At 38.0% G+C, this 23,577-nt stretch overlaps 1 protein-coding gene across 2 annotated transcripts in view; it reads left to right on the top strand.

Annotated features, from left to right (window-relative positions):
* The first annotated feature begins 378 nt into the window (after positions 1 to 378).
* Positions 379 to 23,577, top strand: part of kdm5bb (lysine demethylase 5Bb) — a 30,009-nt gene continuing 6,810 nt past the window's right edge. The window contains exons 1-25 of one of the 2 annotated variants that reach the window (XM_015041107.1): positions 379 to 762; positions 4,127 to 4,204; positions 4,449 to 4,571; positions 4,664 to 4,834; positions 6,338 to 6,394; positions 8,744 to 8,881; positions 8,994 to 9,087; positions 10,090 to 10,208; positions 10,728 to 10,886; positions 12,047 to 12,166; positions 12,259 to 12,417; positions 12,543 to 12,724; positions 14,033 to 14,195; positions 14,275 to 14,394; positions 15,180 to 15,374; positions 15,511 to 15,692; positions 16,821 to 16,945; positions 17,536 to 17,686; positions 17,774 to 17,888; positions 18,604 to 18,959; positions 19,216 to 19,354; positions 20,101 to 20,280; positions 21,244 to 21,405; positions 22,730 to 23,215; positions 23,300 to 23,384. In XM_015041107.1, coding sequence (XP_014896593.1) covers positions 610 to 762; positions 4,127 to 4,204; positions 4,449 to 4,571; positions 4,664 to 4,834; positions 6,338 to 6,394; positions 8,744 to 8,881; positions 8,994 to 9,087; positions 10,090 to 10,208; positions 10,728 to 10,886; positions 12,047 to 12,166; positions 12,259 to 12,417; positions 12,543 to 12,724; positions 14,033 to 14,195; positions 14,275 to 14,394; positions 15,180 to 15,374; positions 15,511 to 15,692; positions 16,821 to 16,945; positions 17,536 to 17,686; positions 17,774 to 17,888; positions 18,604 to 18,959; positions 19,216 to 19,354; positions 20,101 to 20,280; positions 21,244 to 21,405; positions 22,730 to 23,215; positions 23,300 to 23,384 — 4,012 coding nt within the window. In that variant the 5' untranslated portion in view covers positions 379 to 609. The remainder of the gene's footprint in view (positions 763 to 4,126; positions 4,205 to 4,448; positions 4,572 to 4,663; positions 4,835 to 6,337; positions 6,395 to 8,743; positions 8,882 to 8,993; positions 9,088 to 10,089; positions 10,209 to 10,727; positions 10,887 to 12,046; positions 12,167 to 12,258; positions 12,418 to 12,542; positions 12,725 to 14,032; positions 14,196 to 14,274; positions 14,395 to 15,179; positions 15,375 to 15,510; positions 15,693 to 16,820; positions 16,946 to 17,535; positions 17,687 to 17,773; positions 17,889 to 18,603; positions 18,960 to 19,215; positions 19,355 to 20,100; positions 20,281 to 21,243; positions 21,406 to 22,729; positions 23,216 to 23,299; positions 23,385 to 23,577) is intronic. The other variant, XM_015041115.1, reaches the window with a different exon arrangement.

Genomic DNA, 23,577 nt, shown 5'->3' with positions numbered 1-23,577 from the left:
GTTATTTCGAAACTGATTTGATTACCTTATTTAATCAGACGTTGTTTTTAATAATATTTTTATTTGTAACTTTTTAGGACTTTGTAACTGGATCGTTTGTTTCACTTTTGGGTGTTGCCTAATGCATTATGAGCCTAATAAAAGTCCTTAATTTCATCGCATTTCTATTAAACAATCGGATGTATTCTTTTCCATTACTTCTATTTAAAACGAATAAAGTCAAAAATCTTTTAAGGAAGTTCAATACAAAACAATTAAACACCCGTATACAGCAGTTATTACAGTGTAAGTCTGCAGAGAGTGATGTATCTGCCGAGCATCACGTAGAACCGTGCGGTGACTAGTTTTTTAGGCGGACGTGCTCACTGCCTTGGAACATTCTCTTGACTGTGCGTGGATGTGTGTGTATGTGTTTCGGTTAGATGTGTGTGAGAGCATAATCTGCCTCCTCTCGTGTTGATGTCGACGCGCTGCAGGCCGACTGTGACTGGTGAATAACCGGAACAAAAATTAAAAAAAAAAAAAAGAAAAAACAAAAACAAAACACCTTCAGCCCGACCGCAGCACGCCGATCCCCTGAGTCACAACTCCGCTGGGTCCCGAACGACCATGAGCCTGCTTCGGCCGGACGAGTTCAAGCCTCCCCCGGAGTGCCCGGTCTTCGAGCCCAGCTGGGAAGAATTTCGAGATCCATATGCTTTCATCAACAAGATCCGGCCCATCGCAGAGAGGACGGGGATCTGCAAAGTCCGGCCGCCGCCGGTGAGTGCGCCGAGTTGTTTTATTCGGTTTTTGAGGGCGCGGATGCTGAGTTAGTTCGGCTTTAGATGGAACGAGCGCTAGGATTTAAAGGGACTGTTCAACATGGCGGATACACACCGCGGTCCTCATTCTTTGTGCTGCAACCGTTAGCTTCTTCTCATTTACCCTGTATTTAACCCAAATATACTGATCTAGTTGAGGTGTACTAGCAGTTGTGTGTTTGTTGCGGAGTGTTAAATCCGGATCATAGTCGGAGGTCAATAAAGCCTCGGTGGTGGTCCGGTCATTGATCCTCTCTGCTGGCAGGCTAACCTTAGCTATACCTGTCATAATGAGGCTATCAGCTTTGACACCAGCAGCTATGCGGAAGCTATTCGGCTCCTGAAAGCATAGCAAGAAAATGCGGATGATAAAAAATAAAATAAATGACATTAAGCTTCATCTTTTACCGTGTTTGTCCTTTTAATGGCCCTAAAGCCATAAAGCTGACTTTCATAATTATTAATTTATTTAGTTGAAGAGCATCCACAGAGTGAGTCCCATCACTTTCATGGTCACTTTCTAATAAAAACCCGACGCAGAGTGTGTTCAATTTTTCATACACACGTTAATATATACGCATTTTTAACTGTTATGTAAGATGTTCTTGTTAAGTATGGATTTTTAAAAAGTGGAGGAAAAAAGTCCTTTCTCCTAAATGAAGTTATGACCTTTGAAGTATTGCTAAAAACGCAATGTTGCTAAATATTTTTATTGATGCAGGCTATGATAATATGAGCAACCACATAACCAGCCAGGGTTCATGTATGAGCCTGTGTTGAAGGGTGTTGTCCTCCATGTTGGCTTTGTGGTAAGCTGGACTATTGAGTTGAGTCTTCCATCTGGCCATTTTGTCTGTCAGTGGGGGATGTTGGCCACAGACTTAAAGCAAAGTACTTGGGGCTCATTTTGTTACTTTGGGTGTTTTTGACCCCTTTCTTTCTTTCTTTTTTTTTTTTTAAAGAAGTGTTTACATTACAAAATGATCTACAGGGTTGTGAGAAAGTATATCCTCCTGTACAGACTTCTTACGTTTTTATTGTTTTTGTCCCATTTAAGCAGATTTTAACACCAGTCAAAAATCAGCTGAGTAAATAAAACATGTGGGTTTTCAAGTTAAGGTATCATTTAAGCTTTATGTACCATTCTGAACCTTTGTGAAAAAACGTAGTCACTCACTAATCCAAATAATCTGGTGACAACTATGTATATTGCCCCATTCTTCTTTTGTGAATTATCTTAATTTAGCCACACCAGAAAGTTTCAAAGCATGAACAACTTGTTTAAAATCATGGCACAGCATCTCAATCAGATACAAGTCTGCGATTTGACTCAGCTGCTACATAACTTTAGCTACGTTTTTGTTTAGCCATTCAGTGCTAGCCTTGGCCATGTGCTTTTACTCATTGTTCTGCTGCATAAATCAAGAGGCGAGTAGAAGACCCAAAAATTGTACTCAAGTAAAAGTAGCATTTCTTTTTTCACCAGAACAGTCTTTATGACAACATTATGTTGTGTAAAATAAAGTGAATGTGAATGGAAGCAGCTGGAAGTCTCACTTTTCTACAAGCAGAGGCGAGCAAAGTGCCCAAAAACTGTACTCAAGTAAGAGTAACACTACTTCAGCATATTTTTACTCAAGTAAAAGTAAAAAGCAGCTTTCAAGAAAATATTCAGGTAAGAGTAAGAAAGTATTTAGTAAAATAAAATTTTCATTTCAAATGCAGTGTGTACTTGAGGTGACCTTGAGTGTTGAGAAAGGCATCTACAAATATAATGTACTATTATTATTAACTGATCATAGCATTTGATTTTATACTTAAATTATGTAATGAGACAGAAAAAAGTTTAGTTATGTGTAAATTCTGATGTTTTAAAGCCTAAAAGGGAAAACATACAGATAACTATTACAGATTCAAGCTGATTAAACACTTTTACAAATGAATATATTTCAGTATAAAACTTATGAAACTAATATTTACAGTATGTAATGAATATTTATGTTTGAATGAGGTCAAATACTTCCAGTTTTCACTTGGCCTCTAAATAACGTTTGGATAACAAAGCTTGTGTACAAACAGGAGGTCTCACTTTGACGTAAACTGTAGGTTTGCATCTGGTGCATTTTTAGTTAGAATATGTTTATTCTTCATTCAGTGAAGTTACTGTCACTGGGTACAGTATCCTGAGATTTTACTCAAGTTACTGTATTAATTCTTCATAATATTACGTAAAACATACATAGCTGTAAAACGACTCCTAAAAGTAAATATTTTCCAAGTACCTCTGCTTAAGGCGAGTAAGGTTTTCCTATAGCAAGTCACTACACTTGATAGTCCCAGAGCATTACACTACCACCACCATGCATGACTGTCTGAAGGTTTTTCTGAAATATTGTTAGTTTTATTCCATATGTAAATGGGATATAAACCTTCCAGAATGTTTTACTTTTGTCTCATCAGTCCACTAAAATTATTCCCTGCACTCCAGCAGTCTCTTTATTTCTCTCTCTCTCTCTCTCCCTCTCTCTCTTTCACTCTTATTGTTAAATCGTGAACTCTGACCTTGACCGAGGCAGGTGAGGCCTGCACTGTTTTTTTAGATGTAGTTTTTCGTTCTTTTGCGACTTCCTGGTTGAGTCAATGCTTGCCCTCGGAGCAGTTTTTATAGGCTGGTCACCTCTGGAAGGGCTTCACGTTTCCTTCATTTGTCGATAATGACTCTCACTGAGAATCACTGGAGCTCCAAAACCTTAGAAACGACCTTTTGACCTTCCCCAGACAATCATCTGCTCTTAAATCTGTTTTGACTGAGGCATGCTTCTTGACGTCTTTTAGCCTACTTCATGTTTCTAGACAGGTTCAGTTAAGTAATTTCCTAAATGTGCACATTTAACCCTAATCAGGCCTGGTTGATTCATGTAGCTTTAGTCATTTTAATTAATGAAATTCTGTTTTAAAAACTGCATTTTGTATTTATTCAGGTTATGTTTGTTTAATGGTCTGGACAAGTTTGACAGAAATAAAGTGTGTTAGGCGATTAGTACTGCTTATGTTCTCTATCAGCTGAAATAACCAGTAAACAATCAGTATTTTTGTCTATATGATTATTTAAATCCAAAACAAGCCTATCATTAGAGTTTAGCGTAACATTCCTTTAAGTTTGATATTCAGAGCAAATTCAAAAGTTGCCTCTTTCTTAATAGCATAAATATATTTAAGGAATAGTTTTGTTGGGCTGGGTGTAGCGATGACAGGGTGGATCCCGTCTGCAGGCTGCCAGCTATCATGACCTCCATGTTCCTTTATGTGTCGTTGCTCTTCAGGACTGGCAGCCACCATTTGCCTGCGATGTTGACAAGCTTCACTTTGTCCCTCGCATCCAGCGGCTCAATGAGCTGGAGGTGAGTTTTGTTTATCAGATTATGTCGGATGTGATTTTACTATTATCTGCATCTTTTTGTTTTTTATTCATTTGTTTATATTTAGACTCTAGGTACTTTATGAATGTTTTTTAGCATGAGGTAACACTTTTTGGTAAGAGGATGATGCTTTTTAATAAAAAAAAGATACTTTAGGTCACCACGCTGTGATTTTGGAGGAAATAAATATTTATTTTTTTGTTTGTTTGTTTGTTTTTGTTTATAGGCACAGACGAGGGTCAAGCTCAACTTTTTGGACCAGATTGCCAAATTCTGGGATTTGCAGGGATGCACTCTGAAGATCCCTCATGTGGAGAGGAAGATCTTGGACTTATATAAGCTAAACAAGGTGCATTATTTCCACCTCTCATTATTCACAGACAGATATGTCTCATAGAGTTCAGAAACAGACTCCGCTGACGTGACTCTGTGCCGTTTCAGCTCGTTGCAGACGAGGGGGGATTTGACATCGTCTGCCAGGACAGGCGGTGGACCAAGATCGCAGTTCAAATGGGCTTCTCTCCCGGCAAAGCCGTCGGCTCACACCTGCGAGGGCATTACGAAAGAATCCTCTATCCCTACAATCTTTTTCAGAACGGAGCTAACCTGCTGGTGAGTTGCACGCATGTATCGGCATGACAGCAATCTGCAGTCATCATCTGAAATGATGCTGTTTGTGAAAAAAATGAAAAACAACAAAAAAAATGAAACGAGCAGAAACCAAACCGCCGTGCAAAAGATTTCTGTGTGATTTGCTTTGGAGAAAAATATATGATATTGTTTTTCTAAAGATAATTTTGAATTCTGCATTACTAAGTTTTTGGTTTCTTAGTAAAAGTGTAGATAATTAGTCAAGAAGGCTCTGACTGCAGAGGTCGACCATTCACCTAACTTCTCAAGTCCCTGCACTCTCATTGTGACCCTCAGATAAATTTAAGAAGTCACATTCAGTTTAATTTTAAACCTAAAATACAGTTTTTAAGTTCTAGTCTGATTTATGAACAGGGGGCATGAAAGTGTTTGAACTTCAATTTATTTTTTCAAGGTTTTTAAAGTGCTTGATTTCTGTATAAATCCTTGAAAGTGCTTCATATTCAAACTGCACAGTTTTGTACTAAAGTGTAATCTTACGTTTGATTAAAAGTCTAAATTTGGAAAACATTACTTACAGTTGAAACCAGATATTTTCATACATGTAATATGAATGTCTGAAGTTAAGTCAGACTTCTTCTGCTTCTCTTGTTTTTAGGTCAGTTAAAATCACAGTTTTATGTCAGTTATGTGACATAAAATTTTGTTATATTTCAGTTTACTTTACCCCTGATCTAGAATAACTGAAACAGTCTTCTTTAGTTTATTTGTTTTATTTTTAACTCCAAAATCTTGCTTTGGAAATGTTAGAAAACTGGACATTTTTTTGGAAAATGCTTGAATTTTACTGCCGGAAAAGTGTACAAACGCTTAGATCTGTCGCAATAAATCAATTAATTACATGATAAATTAAGACAAAGTCAATCACTTCCATTTGCGTAAGTTATTGCTTTTCTCTTTTCTCTCTCTTTCTACCAAAAACTAGATGACGAAAGTCTTCAGTCTGGTGTTTTGGTCTCAACTAGCCATTTTTTTGAAGGACAGTTTTGTTTACAGAGACTTCATATTAATTTTAATTGTTGTTTCGTTTATTTATTTTGGATATTTAAAATGTTTTCCACTTCCAGTGTTAAATCTCCTGTTGTAAAATCAGTTTAATCTGATTTAATGTCCGTCTTTTTAATCATCCTACCTAAAAATCTGCTTCCTACCATAATTTCTCCACCTTTTATGTATCAACATTAAACTACATATAAAGAGAACATGTGGAGTAAATCTAATGTGACAGAAATTGTTTTTTTTTTCCTTCTCTGTGTAAATATAATTAGTTCAGAGTGCAGGAACCAGTACACTCTGCCGCTGGAGCCTCTTGTTATAGTTTAGTGTCTTCTTGTGACTTTAACTGCATTTGCACCGTAAAAAACAAAGAGAGCTTCTGTGATATTGTTCTTGAATTGGTTCTGTGTGGCCGCTTGGTCAGGCCACTCTAAAATGTTTTATTACCAAAGCTCTCTTTTGCCTCAGGCACAAGAACCAGCTTCCAAACTGATGCGTTTGGAGGCTGATCCTGACCTTGAAAAGGTACGTTTGAGTGACGATTGCGAAGCTGCTAAAGCTTGAAATGAACCAAAATGCATGTGCTGTGTGGGTGGGTAGGTGGCCGTTGTGCCATACTTCCAGCTTGACTCGGCTGTATTTGCTCTCAAGTTACCTCGGTGTTATCACGTGCATCCAGCTGTGGTTTTGTTTCTGTGCCAGGCAGAAATAAGGTCAGAAGTTAAAACTTTGTGGAGTTCTTGACTCTTACAGACAAAGGAGGAGGAGTTTTACTGTTTGAAAGCACAAAAAGACGCTGAGATATCAGTTAATATAAAATCCATTCATCCGTCCACCTATTGTCTGAACCTGCAGAGGAGCTGGAGCCCATAATGTACAATGACTTGCAAAAGTATTCACACCTGTTGAACTTCTCATGTTTCAAACCTCAGTGTGTTTTAACTGCATTTAATGTGGCGGTGGGACTTGATTTAAATTTTGAGTTAATTGCATTTTAAACGAAATACAGCTCTGGAAGAAGTTAAACTGATCAGTTTCTCTTTATAGGTAAATGTTTGAGTAAAATGAACGTTGGTCGTTTATTCGAACTACTGACAACATGTCTGTGAAATTTAGTATTTATTAGCAGAAAAAGAGAAATGGTCAAAATAATGAAAAAGATGCAGAGCTTTCAGACCTCAAATAAAGTAAAGAAATCAAGTTCATTTTCATTTAGAAACAACAAAACTAATGTTTTAACTTCACTTTTCACCTTTGTTTTTGCTGCTATTTCATATTTAAATTTCCAGAAGTTAATATTTCATCTTGTTTGGCTGAGCGCTGTTTGAACCATTTGTCCTCCATTGTTACTTATTAAACCTCAGAAGTTAAACAGCAGGTGAAGCAGGCCTCAGCACAAGCCTGAAATTATTTTAGATCTGACGTGTTTGTCTTGTTTTAGGTGACAAACTCTCATTAACCACATCCTTCTTTTGGCCTTATTGTCTTCTGGCTGCACAGCCAAATACCACGTAATTTAGTACCTGATATGATAAGCGACATGGCTTTCAAGTAAAATCTCCAATTTTTAAAGTCACTTTCTTTACTAAAAACAAAATTCTTCAAAAAGTGGATTTTATTTCAATCATCCCTTCTATGAGTTGTACAACCAGGCTACGAGAATAAATGTTAATTTAAGAGAATATAACCATAATATTAGTGAAATAAAGACATTTTTAGAAGAACGTCTTGAAGTTAAGAGAAAAGGTCGTTTTGATTAGAAAAGGCTTCCTTCTAGTTATCAGGATCTGATGTGATCACCTCAGATTTAAAGTCCTGCTACTGATGATAATTTGATGCTGATGTAATAAAACATTTCCTTATTTGTAAAACCGATACCAAAGTATAACTTCACAAGATGCCCAGCATTCCTCATTTATATTTTTTGTTATTTTCCGTGTTGGAGTTCTCATAAAATTACTTAATTCTCCTTATACCACAACTTTTTTATGGTTATATTGACTCTTTATTTAGACTTAATTGCTGTACAACTTTATTTTTGTAATATTGTGACTTTATTCTCATAATTGTAAGAAACATTGTAGTGTGTATGTAATATATTATGGTAGAGTTGACATGAATTCAAGGTTCAAATAAATAGAAGCTGTGAAACAAGATGGCTGCCCTCTGAACTATGGAAACCCCAGGAGAGCATTGGTGGAAAAAATATCCAGATTTTCCCAAAATTAAATCTTTATAAATCAAAAAATTAACTAATCAATAAAATTGATTTATCCTGTCACAAGTACCTTCAATAATTGGCTTTTTAAGTATCACAATGTAAAATCATATCATTCACTGCAAAAACACAAAATCTTAAGTAGTTTTGGTTTAGTTTCTAGTTAAAATATCTTTGAACACTTGAATTAAAAAAATATGCATAGATTTAAAGCAAGATATATGATTTTGTTTTAAGCTAATAATTTCTTAATATTGATGAAAAAAGTATTAGTTTCACCAGCAGATTATTTCTATTATAACTAGACATTTTCCCATGTTATAAATAAAGTAATCTGCCAGTGAAACTAGTATTTTTACTAAAGCAAACTCTTATTTCTTGCTGAAAAGTTACTTGTAAATTAGTTTTGTATTATTTTGAGTGTACTGAGATAGTTGAACTAGAAACTGGTCCAAAACTTCTCGGTAAGGTTTTGTCTTTTTGCAGTGCATAGACTCATATCAGCGATATCCTCCTGGTATCTTCAGACTTGTGTCCCATTCTGTCCGTATTTATAACTTCCTCATATCTGTATTTGCAGGTATTTCCTCTCAAACATGCAAATCCCTGCTCATAGCCAGCAGGTTTGGGTTTTAAACCGACTCTGTTTCCCTCAGTGTGTCCAGAAACCCGACCAGTTGGCGGAGGCGATGAGCGTCGACGAACCCAAGCTGCAGGAGGCGGTTCAGAGAGCGCCGGCCCCCCTGCCTGATGTTTGCCCCAGTGCTCGCCGAGCCAAGCGCATGAAGATCGAGGTGAGAGTCGCTGCGGCTTCACTTTTCACCGCAGGTTCCAAGAATAGCTTCACAGTGTCTTTTACTGTTTGAGGTTGCCTGTAGTTTCACTTTTTGTTCTGTGCCGGTGCAGACTACCTGTGTGAAGACCGAGCCAGGTGAGACGGGGGATAGCAAGCCCAATCTGAGGAGGAGGATGGGCTCTATTGTCATAAAGCAGGAACCAGGTCAGACTCTTCGTCTCAGACAGCAAAAAGTAAAGCATGTAACTAATTTAAAGCTGCAGTTTGTAACATTTTTATAAAATAAAATATGTCCTTCACACGTTTGTTAAAACTGTCACTATGTCGTGACTGTATGTTATTAGACAGATAAGCTCCTCTGCCTGCTCCCAGTGCTCCCAGTGCAATCTAGAAACAACCAGTTATAGCTAGCATAGCCTGTCATGAATGCTACAGCTAGTTAGCATGGCCACTGATGATGTGAGATAAACAGTTTACCTGTAACTATAAGTTGTTTCTCCACCATTAGCATAATTAGCAGCGACTACATGTGTTTGATTGACAGCGCTAAGACCCTCCTCTTTGCTCTGATTGGTTGTTTTTGGTCAGGAGCGGAGCATTTCAGGGAGGAGGTGGATCTTTTCACAGATTATCTGTCTCATGTTAAACTGTTACAACAGTTTTAACAAATATGTAAAAAAACAAACCTTTTATATAAAAAACATCTGTTCTATAGTCATATTCAATAAATTAGATTATTTAATAGTTAGCTTTTTCCAGTAACTCCGTCACAAAGTGAAACACATAATGTAGAAACATTACATAAAGCTTTATCTCTGTTATTCATGATGATTTTCTGCTTCCAGCTAATGAAACTTCAACATTTAAGATTAGAATATTTGCATTGCTTTTATCTCCATGGTTTGATGCTGGAAAAGTGTGAAAACTTACCTTGAAAAGTGCTTGAATTTTACTGTAGGAAATGTGTACGAACCCAGGATTAAATATGATTATGTTTGACAAGAACATTCAGAAATGACTGACAAGGGAACTTCTACTTCCCGAAATGTAGCAGGATCAACATAATTTACTATGAAATAGACATACACACTAAGAAAGTATATCTAAAGAGCATTTTGCCAGATTTTAAGTTATATACAAATTGAATTTGTATATAAAATATAAAAGCTGCTCTTTGTAACGTTGAGGTTTCTTACTGCCTTGCAGAAAAACCGATTCCCATTCTAGTGAAACAGGAACCAGTCGAGTTTAAGGAACCAATAATCGAAGCAGACAAATTCAAGTCTCGCTACAAGAAGATGATTCCTCTCATTCCTCCGAGTCCAGTAAGTAGAAACATCCTCAGTCTAGAGAAGTTCAATCGCTGAATAATTGATGATGATGATGATGAAAGCTTCAGTTGAACGTCGGATATCAGCGTTCATCAGCCGCCTCATGAAGGAGACGTTCACTATTATTCCTATAAAGATATACATATTCTGTCATAGTTTCCAAAGTCAGAGATTCAACAGTTCTGGTTTGGAAATGTCACAATTAAAATGATGGATAAAAGGCCAATCATCATTGTACCATTGTCCATGAAGACATGGACGGATGGACCGTCCGTCTGTCCTTTCGTTTATTAATGTGAACTTTGACCATCGGGTGAATTACATCTAGATCTCTTAAAATCGTCCCATTGTGCAGCTGATCTGTTCAGATGTTCAGAATTTCCATGTAAAAACAGTGAGATGTTTCAAACCTTCTGGCTTTCAGCCTCTGTGGATCTGAATGGACCAAAGTAAACTTTGTAATGTCTCACCTCTGAAAAGTTTCCAGTTGATATATCTGCCTTTGTCTCCCAGGTGGATCTGGTTGTGTGTCTGGTGTGTGGCAGTGGAGGCGACGAGGACCGGCTGCTGCTGTGTGACGGCTGTGACGACAGCTACCACACCTTCTGTCTGATCCCCCCGCTGCACGACGTCCCCAAAGGAGACTGGAGGTGCCCCAAGTGTCTGGCTCAGGTGACACAAATGGCACATGATGTCACTACACTGTTTACATAGAACAGACCTGAAGCAAAGGGGAAATATAAGATAAAGTTACTTTTTTATACAGCAACATGTTTATATGTTAGGAGGCAAAAGTAATAAAGAACCAACTGATGGATTTAAAGGATATTTGATTAAAAAAAATGCAGGTTTTAGCTGTTTTTCAGATATTTTTGATGGAATAATTTCACTAAATATCCTCAAAAGAATGACTCCAAAACAACCAGTTATACTTATTTAGATCTTTTTGGAAACTGTGTGTATTTTTTAAAATCAGCCTTAGATTTTGAGCCAAACAAGAATTTTGACTTTTCTATAAGATATATTTATCTGTATTTTTTTTTTCAAATGATTATGTAACATTTGCAGCCCTAAACAACTGACTGCACAGTTTTAAAATGCAGTCCAAATGTTTGAATATCCTAAATTTCAAAGCCATTATTTACAGCATTTTCATATACTTATTAAAAAACACTTTTTTTCTCTCACTGTCTGAAGTGAAATTAGTCTAAACTTATCTTGTTTTAGCTCAGTTATAACGGTCAAAATTAATTTATGTGAGGCATAACATTTTGTTACATTGTCCCTGCTGTATCATGTCAGATATTATCACAAGACATGATTAGTAACAGCACAATACAAAAGTGTAATGCTGGAAAATGTTCAAAACTTACCTTGAAAATGTTTGAAAAGTTCTTGAATTTTACTGAGGGGAAAAGTGAACGAACTCTGATTCAGCCTTAGTTTCACTGCAAAAACACAAAATCTTACCAAGTATTTTTGATCTAGTTTCTCATTCATCTTATTGCACTTGAAATAAGACAAAATAACTTTCAAGTAGATTTCCAGCAAAATATAGGAGCTTGTTTTAAGTTAATGATTCCCAGGTATTGATAAAAAGTATTGAAAGAATTAACTGATTATTTCACTTACAACGAGACGACTAGAACTTTTTCTTCAACTTTAAGGGATTATTGACTTAGAATAAAGTCCTACATCTTCCTTAAAAGTCACATGTATGGTGCTTTTGTCTTATTTCAGGTGTAATAAAATATTTGCACTAGAAAATAGACCATTGCTGTGTTACATATTTGGGATGTAAACATAAAACCGGTATTTAATTGCACCTGCAGGAATGCAGCAAACCTCACGAGGCGTTCGGATTCGAACAGGCACACAGGGACTATTCTCTGCGTGCGTTCGGCCAAATGGCAGATGCATTCAAATCCGACTACTTCAACATGCCGGTTCATGTAAGTTGTGTATTTTCCTACAGTAACATCCTCGTCTGTGTTGCTTTAAGCCTTTTTAAATTCAAATTTCATCCCCCTGGTGCTGGTGACAGATGGTACCCATGGAGCTGGTGGAGAAAGAGTTCTGGCGCCTGGTTGGAGCCATCGAGGAGGACGTCACCGTGGAGTACGGAGCTGATATCGCCTCCAAGGAGTTTGGGAGCGGATTCCCCATCCCAAATGGAAAATTTAAGGTTTCCCCAGCAGATGAGGTATTCTCTCTATGTCAGAGGAACTGTGATCAGTTTTGACTGCATTCCTCTGCTTTAATCCAATTTATTACGAAGAGGTGGATTTATTGCAGCATCACATTCATTGTGTTTTTCGTCTTCTGCAGAAATACCTCAAATGTGGCTGGAATCTGAACAATCTGGCGATGATGAACCCGTCGGTTCTGACTCATGTGACAGCTGACATCTGCGGAATGACGCTGCCCTGGCTTTATGTTGGCATGTGCTTCTCCTCCTTCTGCTGGCACATTGAGGATCACTGGAGCTACTCCATCAATTACCTGCACTGGTACAAATACAGGAACACAAACACAGTTTGATAAAGGAAACTCAGAACTTTGCTGAAAACACAGATGTTGTTAAAATAAATTATTGAATAGTTTTTTGTTTTTTTTTCCTGGAGTCAAATATCTGAAAATATCCCAAACTTAACATTAAACCAAGTAATAATGATAATAACTCTTATTTACCCAGATAAAACACTTATTGAAATCTATAGTCACTTTTTAAAGCGGGACCTGGCAGCACTGTTTACAAGTATCAATAAAAAGAAATAAAATTTCAATCCTAACAGAAGATAAGCACATTCCTGACACACTGCAAAAACACAAAATGTCACTAAATATTTTTTCATCTAGATTATAGTGCAAATATCTTAGTATATTGACATTAAACAAAATTAAAGTACAAGTAACTTTTCAGCAAGAAGTAAGAGGTTTTTTTAAAGTCAATAATTTCTTAATTTTGATGATAAATGTCTTATTGCACTTATAACAAGACCTTTTTCCATGTTACAATTGAAATAATCTGTCAGTAGAACTGGCATTTTTTATCATCATTAAGGAACTATTGACTCAAAATGTGCTGAAAAGTTACTTGTAAGTTGTTGTTTTTTACTGCACAAGAAATTAGACAGAAAAATTAGACTAAAATTTTGTGTCTTTGTAGTGTAATCATTTAATTCAAGTGTGTAGAACAAGAGACACACACTGCAAAATAAAAAATCACCAAATCAAGAATTATTTTGTCTAGTTTCTTGTGGAAGTATGTTAGTACACTTGAAATAAGACAAACAAGTAACTAAAAAAAGTACTAGTTCCACTGGCACATTATTTCAGTTATAACATGGGAAAATGTTTTGTTATGAGTGAAATAATCTGCCCGAGGAACTAGAACTGGGTTGCTAGGTGACGGGCTGGACTTGACTGGGGTTGCTAGGTAACAGCGCAGTGCCTGGTCCTTGTTCACCAGCAGAACAAAAACTCTTTCACCAATATTAAGAGATTATTTACTCAAATCAACTCCAGCGTCTTGCTGAAAAGTGTAAGTCTGAGTAAATAATTCCTTTGTATTGATATATAAAAAAAGCAGTAGGTCCACTGGGAGATTATTTCACTGATAACATGGGAAAATAATCTGCCAGTGGACAAGTTTTTTTTTATCAATATATTTAAAAAACGACTGAAAAGTTACCATTAAGTTAGTTTTGTTTCTGACATATTTACACTTGAAATTAGACAGACCATCTAACATATGTGTTTTTGCAGTGCAGTTTCCTTGTTTCTGCTTTATTTGTGATGCTGTTGTTCATTTTTAGGGGCGAACCAAAGACCTGGTATGGTGCTCCTGGTTTTGCTGCCGAGCAGCTGGAGAAGGTGATGAAGAAACTGGCTCCAGAGCTGTTTGAGTCCCAGCCAGACCTGCTGCACCAGCTGGTCACCATCATGAACCCCAACACGCTGATGGCGCACGGCGTCCCGGTACCCGCTGCTTCAGTCATCACCTCGGTCTGTTTCACATCTCCCGAATAAAAACCAACAACTCGTCTCTCTGCTGTAGATCTACAGAACCAACCAGTGCGCCGGAGAGTTCGTCATCACGTTTCCCAGAGCGTATCACAGCGGCTTTAATCAGGGCTTTAACTTCGCTGAGGCGGTCAACTTCTGCACCGTGGACTGGGTATGTAGCTTTACTCAGAAATACTTATTTTTCAAAACAAAAACAATAGAAATAAAAGGAAAACTTCAACCTTAAAGACAACATGGTGGATTTTCTGGAGTGGCCTAGTCAAAGTCAATCTGATAGAGAACGTGTGTAGGGTCAAAACAGGAAAAAAAAGAAAACAATCAGTCAGTTATTTATGGCATACCTGTGTAACCTTGCAGCAGAAGTTGGCAAAGTACTCAAAAGTTGTTCTCAAGTAAAAGTAGCGCTACTTCAACATATTTTTACTCAAATAAAAAAGTATTTGGTAAAAGGTCAACTCAAGTACTGAGTTACTGATCAAATTATCAATAATTTAACATTTAAAAATTACATCAGATGGATCAAAATTCAGTTATGTGGAAATTTTGGTATTTTAAGGATGAAAATGACAATAATTCATGTAAATAACAAAAACTAACTAAATCAGGCAAAATCATTTTTTTTCTAAATCAGTTTCTTTCAATATAAAACTTATTAAACTTCAACACAAACTGCAGGTGTGTCTCTGTGTCTGGTGGATTTTTGGTTAAAACATGTTAGTTTTTCATTCATTAGGAGAGAATCCATAAATTTTACTCAAGTAAATACTCAGTACTTCATAATAAAATTACTCAAGTAAAAGTCAAAAGTGCAGTGAAGTAAAGATAGGCCTAAAAATAAATTTTTCCTAAAATAAATGTAACTGAGTAAATGCAGCTAGTTACTGCCCATTGGCTTATTATTGGAACCTGTTTGTTTTTTTGTGGTTGTGTGTCCAGATGCCCCTGGGTAGGCAGTGTGTGGATCACTACCGCCTGCTGCATCGGTACAACGTCTTCTCCCACGATGAGATGGTGTGCAACATGGCCACCAAAGCAGAAACGCTCAACGTGGTTCTGGCCTCGGCCGTTCACAAGGACATGGCCCTCATGATCAAAGAGGAGCAGGAACTGAGGGACAAAGTCAAGAAGATGGTAAAGCGGTTCACATTTTCCATAAAACTTTACAGATTTACAGAAATCTCTTAAGTTTTCTTCCAAAAATAAATATTTCCTAAAATGAAAAATGTAAAAATCATATTCTGTTGGGGGTTTTTTTAAACACCATTAGGGGGTGGTGAACTGCAAGGAGGCAAAATATGATCACCTCCAAGATGACGAGCGTCAGTGTGCCAAGTGCAGGACCACCTGCTACCTTTCCGCCATCACCTGCCCCTGCAGCCCAGGTGTGCTGGTCTGTCTCTACCACATCAACAGCCTCTGCTCCTGCCACGTCTCCAACTACACTCTCAAGTAAGAACTGCTGGAAAAGCTTCTTCTCTCTGAGCGTTAGCATCGCTGTTAGCACTCTTCTTCAGGTGATCTGTCCTCCTAATGAAACCGCAGCTTAGATCAGGAGGTTCCCAAACGTTTCAATGCTTTGTTAGCTTCTGGCCCTCAGCAAACCCAGAAAATACTACAACATATCTAAAGAAACATCAACTTTTAGGATGTTTTTTTTTTCCCCTTTTATTCACTTTAGTTCATTTAGTGCACTTCAAAAACACAAAATCTTACCAAGTATTTTTGGTCTAGTTTTTAGTGCAAATATCTTAGTTTATTTGAAATTTGACAAAACTAACTTACATGTTACCTTTTTAGCAAGATATAAGAGATTGTTTTATCACAACAATTCCTTAATGTAGATGAAAAAGTACTAGTTCCTTTTGTAGATTATCTCACTTAAAACACTGGAGAAATGTTTTGTTATAAATGAAATAATCTGCCAGTAGAACTAGAACTTTTTCATCAATGTTAAAGGAATTACTTAAAACAAGCTCTTATATCTTGCTGAAAATTTACTTACAAGTCAGTTTTGTTTTATTTCGATTGTATTAAGGTATTTGACAAAAATACTTAGTAAGATTTTGTGTTTTTGCTGTGCATATGTGCTTCTTCATCCCTTCTGATTTTAGTTTTGATGAGGTTTGAGGTGGAGATGTATTTATCAGGTTTATGTTACAATATATTACATATTTAAAATTTTTCCACCATAATCCCCTCTTTTTATAATAAAAAATATGAAATATTTTATATTCATCACATCAAATTTTGTTTAATCTCCACAGTCGTCGTGTTTTCTGCAGCAGGGCTGCTGGACGGTTCCTTCTGCCTTTTTACTTTACAGAAACTTTTCCATTTCAGAAAGATGATCAGCATTCTAACAAGTTATTTAAATAATATTTTACAATAATGATAGAAAAACAGATTACATTTTATTTTTTAAGAGTCATTTAATTTTGATTTGTCCTCCCTGGCGCCCCCTGGTGGCCGCACTTTAAAACCCACTGCCTTAGATGTATAATTTTCCTCTAAAAGTTGCTGCATTGTGAAGCTGCTGCGGTTCCAGAGCTAAATGTGGCATTGTGTTTGCTCCTGCAGCTACAGATACACTATGGATGACCTGTTCCCCATGATGAACGCCGTGAAGCAGCGAGCAGAGCTCTATGACGAATGGGCCTCTCGTGTCACTCAGACTCTGGAGGCCAAACTGGAGAAGAAAAAAGGTGAGTAAAACAAAACGTTAAATAAGTGAAGCAGTAGTCGTAAATATTTAGGTTTGATATCTGCTGTTTGTGTTAATTATCTAAATTAGCTGCATTTTTTACACAGTGTATTCAAGCTCTAAGAGGTTAGCTTTGTCTTACTTCAAGAGCATTAGGATATTTGCACTAAAACCTAGACTAAGAAATGGTAAGATTTTGTGATTTTGCAGTGTGTTTTCTCCTCTGTTAGTTCAATGATAAATATCAATAAATGTGAAAATGTGATTAAATGCGTCTACTGTGTGCAGGTTAGTGATGCAGATCACACTTTTGTTTATGTGACTGATGTCCTAAAGACGCAATTTACAAATGTGAATGTTTTTTAAATATCAGTATTTTTGCTTCCTGTGTCATGCAGCCACAGCCATAAAGTTTCTTAAAAAAAGAAGTAATAAATAGTTCTTATTTCGCTTTTATCCTCAAAATAGTCCCAGAAAATATCTCGATAAAGTTTTTAGTCCACAACCCTTAGCTGTGTTTCCTTCGTCATTTCAGTGTTGGGTTGTGAAGGCGTTAATCAGACGGCGTCTGACCCGTCGTTCTCTCCTCAGGTCTGCCCGTCTTCCGCTCTCTTCTCACTGAGTCAGAGACCAGACTGTTCCCCGACAACGACCTGCTGCGGCGGCTGCGTCTCGTCACACAAGACGCAGAGAAATGCGCCTCGGTGGCTCAGCAGCTGCTGAACGGCAAGAAGCAGACCAGGTAACATCGTTATAAAGGTTAAATTTGTTTTTAGATGTTTGTTCCGGTGTGTCGGCATCATCAGGGTGAGTCTCCCCGTTGTTCCAGGTATCGGTGCGGGAGTGGAAAGTCTCGCAGCCAGCTGACGGTGGAAGAGCTCAGCTCCTTTGTGAGGCAGCTGTACAACCTGTGCTGCAGCCTCCCGCAGGCGCCTCAGCTCAAGGTACGGAAAGGAAGAGGAACATTTTGGAGTTTTTTTACATTAACATCACAAATTAATTTTTCCTTTTTTGAGGGATTTTATGTAATTTTTTTCTAAAACAATTGTGGAAAAAATAAACATTTTAGAGCAAATCAAAACATCTTTTTGGGGGGGTAAAGTTTAGAAACTACAACACAAAACAGTGAATCTGAAACTAAATCATTGATTCTATACTGATACAAAATTAATTTTATTGATATTTTGGATCGATTTGCCCACCTTTAGTGAAAATGGCTCTTTGGATTGTAAAGTTTTCTCTCCTCTGTGGTTTAGGTTGAGTTTTATCTTGGGGTATCAGAGTGAAGGGGTCAATGCAAATACATATAACACTTTTCATTTTTTAATTTTCTAAATTACTGACCACTTTGTGTTTGTTACATAATATCCTAATAAAATACATTGAAGTTTGTGACAAAATATGAAGGAAGTTTAATGGGGATAAATACTTTTATGAAGCACTTTCTGATTTCTGAGAAGTGGCAACAGTGACGGCTGCAAGAGGGGGCTGCAGGGGGCCTGGGTCCCCTGGAAAATTAATAAACAAAAAAAAAATTAAACAAAGTACTACTATTGTACACTACTCTGTGTGTGTGTGTGTGTGTGTGTGTGTGTGTGTGTGTGTGTAGCATTAAGCAAATGTTGAAAGGCAAAGTAATTAATGTTTCTTTTCATGTAGGAACTCTTGAATCGGATCGAAGACTTCCAGCAGCACAGCGAGAAGGTCCTGATGGAGGAGTCTCCCAGCGTCGCAGAGATCCAGAGCCTCCTGGATGTCAGCTTCGATTTCGATGTGGACCTGCCGGAGCTGCCGCAGCTCCGGGAGCGGCTGGAGCAGGCCAGGTGGCTGGAGGCCGTGCAGCTGGCCAGCGCCCAGCCCAACACGCTCACCCTGGAGGCCATGAGGAGACTCATCGACCAAGGAGTTGGCTTGGCGCCTCATCCGTCCGTGGAGAAAGCCATGGCGCGCCTGCAGGAGCAGCTCACTCTGTCGGAGCACTGGGAGGAGAAGGCGAGCAGCCTGCTGAAGGCCAGGTGAGCGCAGCACCACCTGATGCACGGCTGCAGCCGCTTCTCCATTAATCTAATGTCGAAAAATGCACAATTTCTTTTTAAAGATACATAATTCCTGGAACAAAACAACTATTCAAAAGTTTAACAACAAAAATCTCAGGTTTTAAACTGTGTTTGCAGCACCTTTTCCGTTTATTTGTAAGAATCTTATAAACAGATTCATTCAAATCGTCTGCTGCTAAATAATCTGACTGAAATCGTGATGTATTATATCCAGGCCACCCCACTCCATAGAGACTCTGAGCGCTGCGGCTGAAAAGGCCTCCGTCATCCCAGCTCACCTCCCGAACTGTCTGCTGCTGAAAGACACCATCAGAAAAGCACGGGAGTGGCTCCAGGAAGCCGAGGAGCGTCAGGTGAGGAAATCCTTGAAAATATTTGAATTTCATTTGAGTGTTTTCAAGGTTTGCAAAGTGTTTCATATGTTAGATTAAAAGCCTAACTTAGAAAATGTTACTTACAGTTGAACTCAGGTATTTTTACACACTGAATAAAAAGACACACACACATTTTTTTCACTCTGTGTGAAGTTAAATCAGATTAAACTTTTCTTGTTTTAGGTTAGTTGGAATTACCGAAACTGTTTCTATTTGTTAAATGTGAGAAAACTTGGCAAGAATATTTTTAAATAATTATTTGTAACTGTCTTTTTATATTTTTCTTTGCTTAGTTTGAGCTGGAAAGTAATAATCAGTGACTTATTGATCTGTGTAATTGAAATAGATGTTGGCTTATATGTTTTAAGTGAAGGACCGTTATTTAAATTTTGAGATTTTTTTTATTAAATTAGTGTTTTGTTCTCGGATTAGTCAGATGAATAGAACATAATATCATTTTGTGATATTATGTTTGTCATATTTTAGTTTACATTGTCCCTGCTGTAGAATGTGGAATACTATCACAAGACATTTTTAATAACATTGATAAATGATGTCATGTAATAATGAATTGAAGTTCATTTGTTTTGTTTTTTTATCTCCAAAGTTTGGTGCTGGAAAAGTTTGAAAACTTACCTTGAAAATGCTTGAGAAGTGTCTGAATTTTACTGTGGGAAAAGTGTTGAAACTCTGAGTTTCCCACTCAGAAGTTGTGCTTCCTTCAGGCCAGCGGCTGCGTTTTGGTGGCGGACAGCCTCTCCGACATGCTGCTACGAGGACAAGCCATCCAAGTGCAGCTGGAGCCGTTGGATCGGCTGGAGTCTCTGATGGCAGACGTGCAGAAGTGGAAAGAATCTGCAGCCGCAACTTTCCTTCTGAAGGACTCGACTCTTACGTTGCTGGAGGTATTATTGTACAGATCATAAATCGACACAGATGTTTTCTTTATCTACCACATTTTACTGAAACATGTCCGTATTTAAAATCTGTCAGACGGTGGCTGAATGAGGTTTGAAATTTGTGATCTGAGCCTGTGGAAGAGCCAAAAACACAAAATATTACCAAGGATCTTTGGTTTAGTTTAGGAATAAGACAAAACTAAATTACAAGTTACTTTTCAGCAAGATTTAAGAGCTAAATAATTCATTCATAATGACAAATACGTTTTTTTAATTAGTGACATAATCAGCCGGTAGACCAAGACGGTTTTGGTAACATTTTATTTGATGGGGTGTGCATAAGACTGACACGAGACTGTCATGAACATGAAGGAGTCCTCATAAATGTTTACATCTGTTGTCATGAAGTGTCATTCAGTAAATAAGGACACTTTTAATGCAAAGTTCCATTAATATTTCCTATAAAAGTCAATTAAAAGTGTCAACTTTGCATTAAAAGTGTCATTATTTACCAAATGACACTTCATGACAACAGTCATAAGCATTCATAAAGTCTCCTTCATGTTTATAACAGGTGTTATGTCATGTTTATGACAGTCTCTCATGTCAGTCTTATTCACAACTCGTCAAATAATGTGTTACCCATTTTTTCCCATATTAAAGGCTAAAAGTTCTACTTCCACTGGCAGATTATTTAAGTTATAACAAGATAGTTTCCCCATGTTAGAATTGAAATAATCTGCCAGCAGAACTAACACATTTTCTTCAATATTAAGAAATTATTTTTATTAAAACAAGCTCCTAGAAAAGTTACTTGTTTTTGCCTTATTTCAATATTTATATTAGAAACTAAACCAAAAATACTTGGTAAGATTTTGTGTTTTTGCAGAGTAAGTTAAAAACAACAGAGGTATTTAATATTTGAGTCATCAGCTTTAATGTTTAGCTATTTATGTTGTTTTAATGCAGGTCCTGTGTCCAAGATTTGAAGCTGGAGCTGTCGGTTCTCCGAAGAGGAAGGCCAAGAAGGGGAAAGAATCCCTGAAAAATAACAAAAAGAAGCCCACACGACTGAACTCTCTCAGCGATGTGGAAAAAGCTCTTTCAGAGACCCAGGACTCTACCTCTGCAGTGAGTACAGGAAATCACATGGAAGTTGTTTAAAAGTTCAATTCTTATATTATATAGAGCATTACACACAGAGCTAAATATTTTAAGTGTTTATTTTTATTCATTTTGATGACTATAGCTTAAAGCCAATAAAAACTCGACATTCAGAAAAGCAGAATATAACAGTAGCTTTTCTGAAAGGTTTGCCCATGTACGCTGCAGCAGAGGCAGTCGGTTGGGCTCCTTTTGTATGAGTTACTGCATTCATGCTGCGTGGCATGGAAGAGATCAGCCTGTGGTTCAGCTGAGGTGTAATGGAGGCCCAGACTGCTTTGACAACTCGCTTCAGATCACCTGCACTGTTGGGTCTGGTGTCTCTCTTCTTCCTCTTACAGATTCTTAAATGAAAACAAATGCAGAATGTGCAATTTTTTCATCATTAATTGCTAATCACACTAAAGCCTGTGTGCGACTGATTTCTTTTAGCAAAAGAAGCATCAGTACAATAAAACTAAACAAATCCATCTCTAGTTCTCCTTGAGTTTTCTGAATATTAGATGAACATTCAGAATATTATCTAAGCTGATTACAGGTTTAATTTTAATCAAATGATTTCTTGTCTCCTTGTGGAACGCAAAGAAAAGATTTGTGGCCTAATTTTGGGTCCATTTCCCAGCAACCAGAATCCAGATAACATTTTTAAAGGGGATCCATTACACAAAATTTACATTTTGTGCGTTTTTGTCCTTCTTTTTCAGTTTCTACCACTTCAAAAAAAAAAAAAAAACACTCTGCTGTGTTTTTGGGAATAAGTTGATGTTTTTTGGTGTCTGGAAAATTAGCCGTTTCATAAACTTCCCTATTGTTAAGTCACATTCAACGGGGACTGCCCTGTTACCTAGCAACCCAAGTGGAGCTCAGCTGGTTTTACCACTGTACAATGGCTGTTGGAAAAGACAAGTGTCTTGTAGTCAACTTACCATCCAGAAACCACTTGCTGCATTCTTGTTGATTGTGCTGGAGGCTCTACTAATGCTTTTCAAAGATGTACGGTAGTATAATTGTGCTTCAGTTTGGAGCTATCTTCACATTTGAATGAGAAACTTTGAGTTGGGCGGCGTGGCCAACAGCAGTTTATTCTGATTTAAAGTGGCAGAGGCCCTGAAATGGCTCAAAATAGACAGAACTGACCAGACTGACATTTCTTAATCTAAGAATGATTTTGGGCAAACATTTTAATGGACATGTTTTGTATAGGCCATAGATGGGCCTAACTTATTTAAGGGAGCATAATAAGTCACATTTAACCTGTGCAGAAATAAAACTGACTCATTTCATCAATCAGATGGCGACTCTGGAGGAGCTGCGCGTGAGGGAGATGGAAACCTTCTTCAGTCTCAGGGCGGCGAACGAGTCGAAGCTCCTCCCCACAGCGGACTGCATGGACCTGAAGGTGTGTTTCTGCCAGAAGGCGCCCATGGGAGCCATGCTGCAGTGCGAGCTCTGCCGGGACGCCTTCCACAGCGTGTGCGTCAGGGACCCGGCCGAGTCGCGCGAAACCCAGCCGTGGCTCTGTCCGCACTGCCAGCGGTCCGAGAAGCCCCCGCTAAGCAAGGTCCTCTCCCTGCTGGCGTCCCTGCACGACGTAGGCGTGCGTCTGCCGGAGGGCGACGCCCTGAACTATCTGGTAGAGAGAACTCTAAACTGGCAGCAGCGAACGCAGCAGATCTTACAGACGTGTAACCTGCCGGAGTTAGAGGAGAGACCGGAAACACCTCCAACACTAACCCACTGGGTGTCGGGCTGCGACAACACCCACAACAACACTCAGGTCCGTCTTCGTCTAGTCGTTTTCTCTTCCCAGCCAGCAGCTAGCCGCGGATGCTAATTCTTAGTTTGATGTTTCTTCTTTCAGGCTCCATGTTTGACTCCAGAGTGGAACAGGACAAGCCATGCTCAGACCGTCTTTTACACCGAGCAGAGATGCATCCCGCTGCAGGGTCCGTGTTCGCCCAGTCCAGGCTTCAAATCAGAAGCTCGGTCCACACACTGAAATTAAATGACTGCACTGCAAAAACACAAAATCTTACCAAGTATTTTTGTCTAGTTTCTAGTGCAGATATGTTAGTCACCTTGAATAAGACAAAACTAATTTACAAATAATTTTTCAGCAAGATGTAGAAGCTTGTTTTA

This window comes from Poecilia latipinna, unplaced genomic scaffold (genome assembly GCF_001443285.1).
Source record: "Poecilia latipinna isolate Pla-1442-1.1 unplaced genomic scaffold, P_latipinna-1.0 Scaffold31, whole genome shotgun sequence".
Lineage (NCBI taxonomy): Eukaryota > Metazoa > Chordata > Actinopteri > Cyprinodontiformes > Poeciliidae > Poecilia > Poecilia latipinna.
This window is presented reverse-complemented; position numbering and strand designations above follow the sequence as displayed.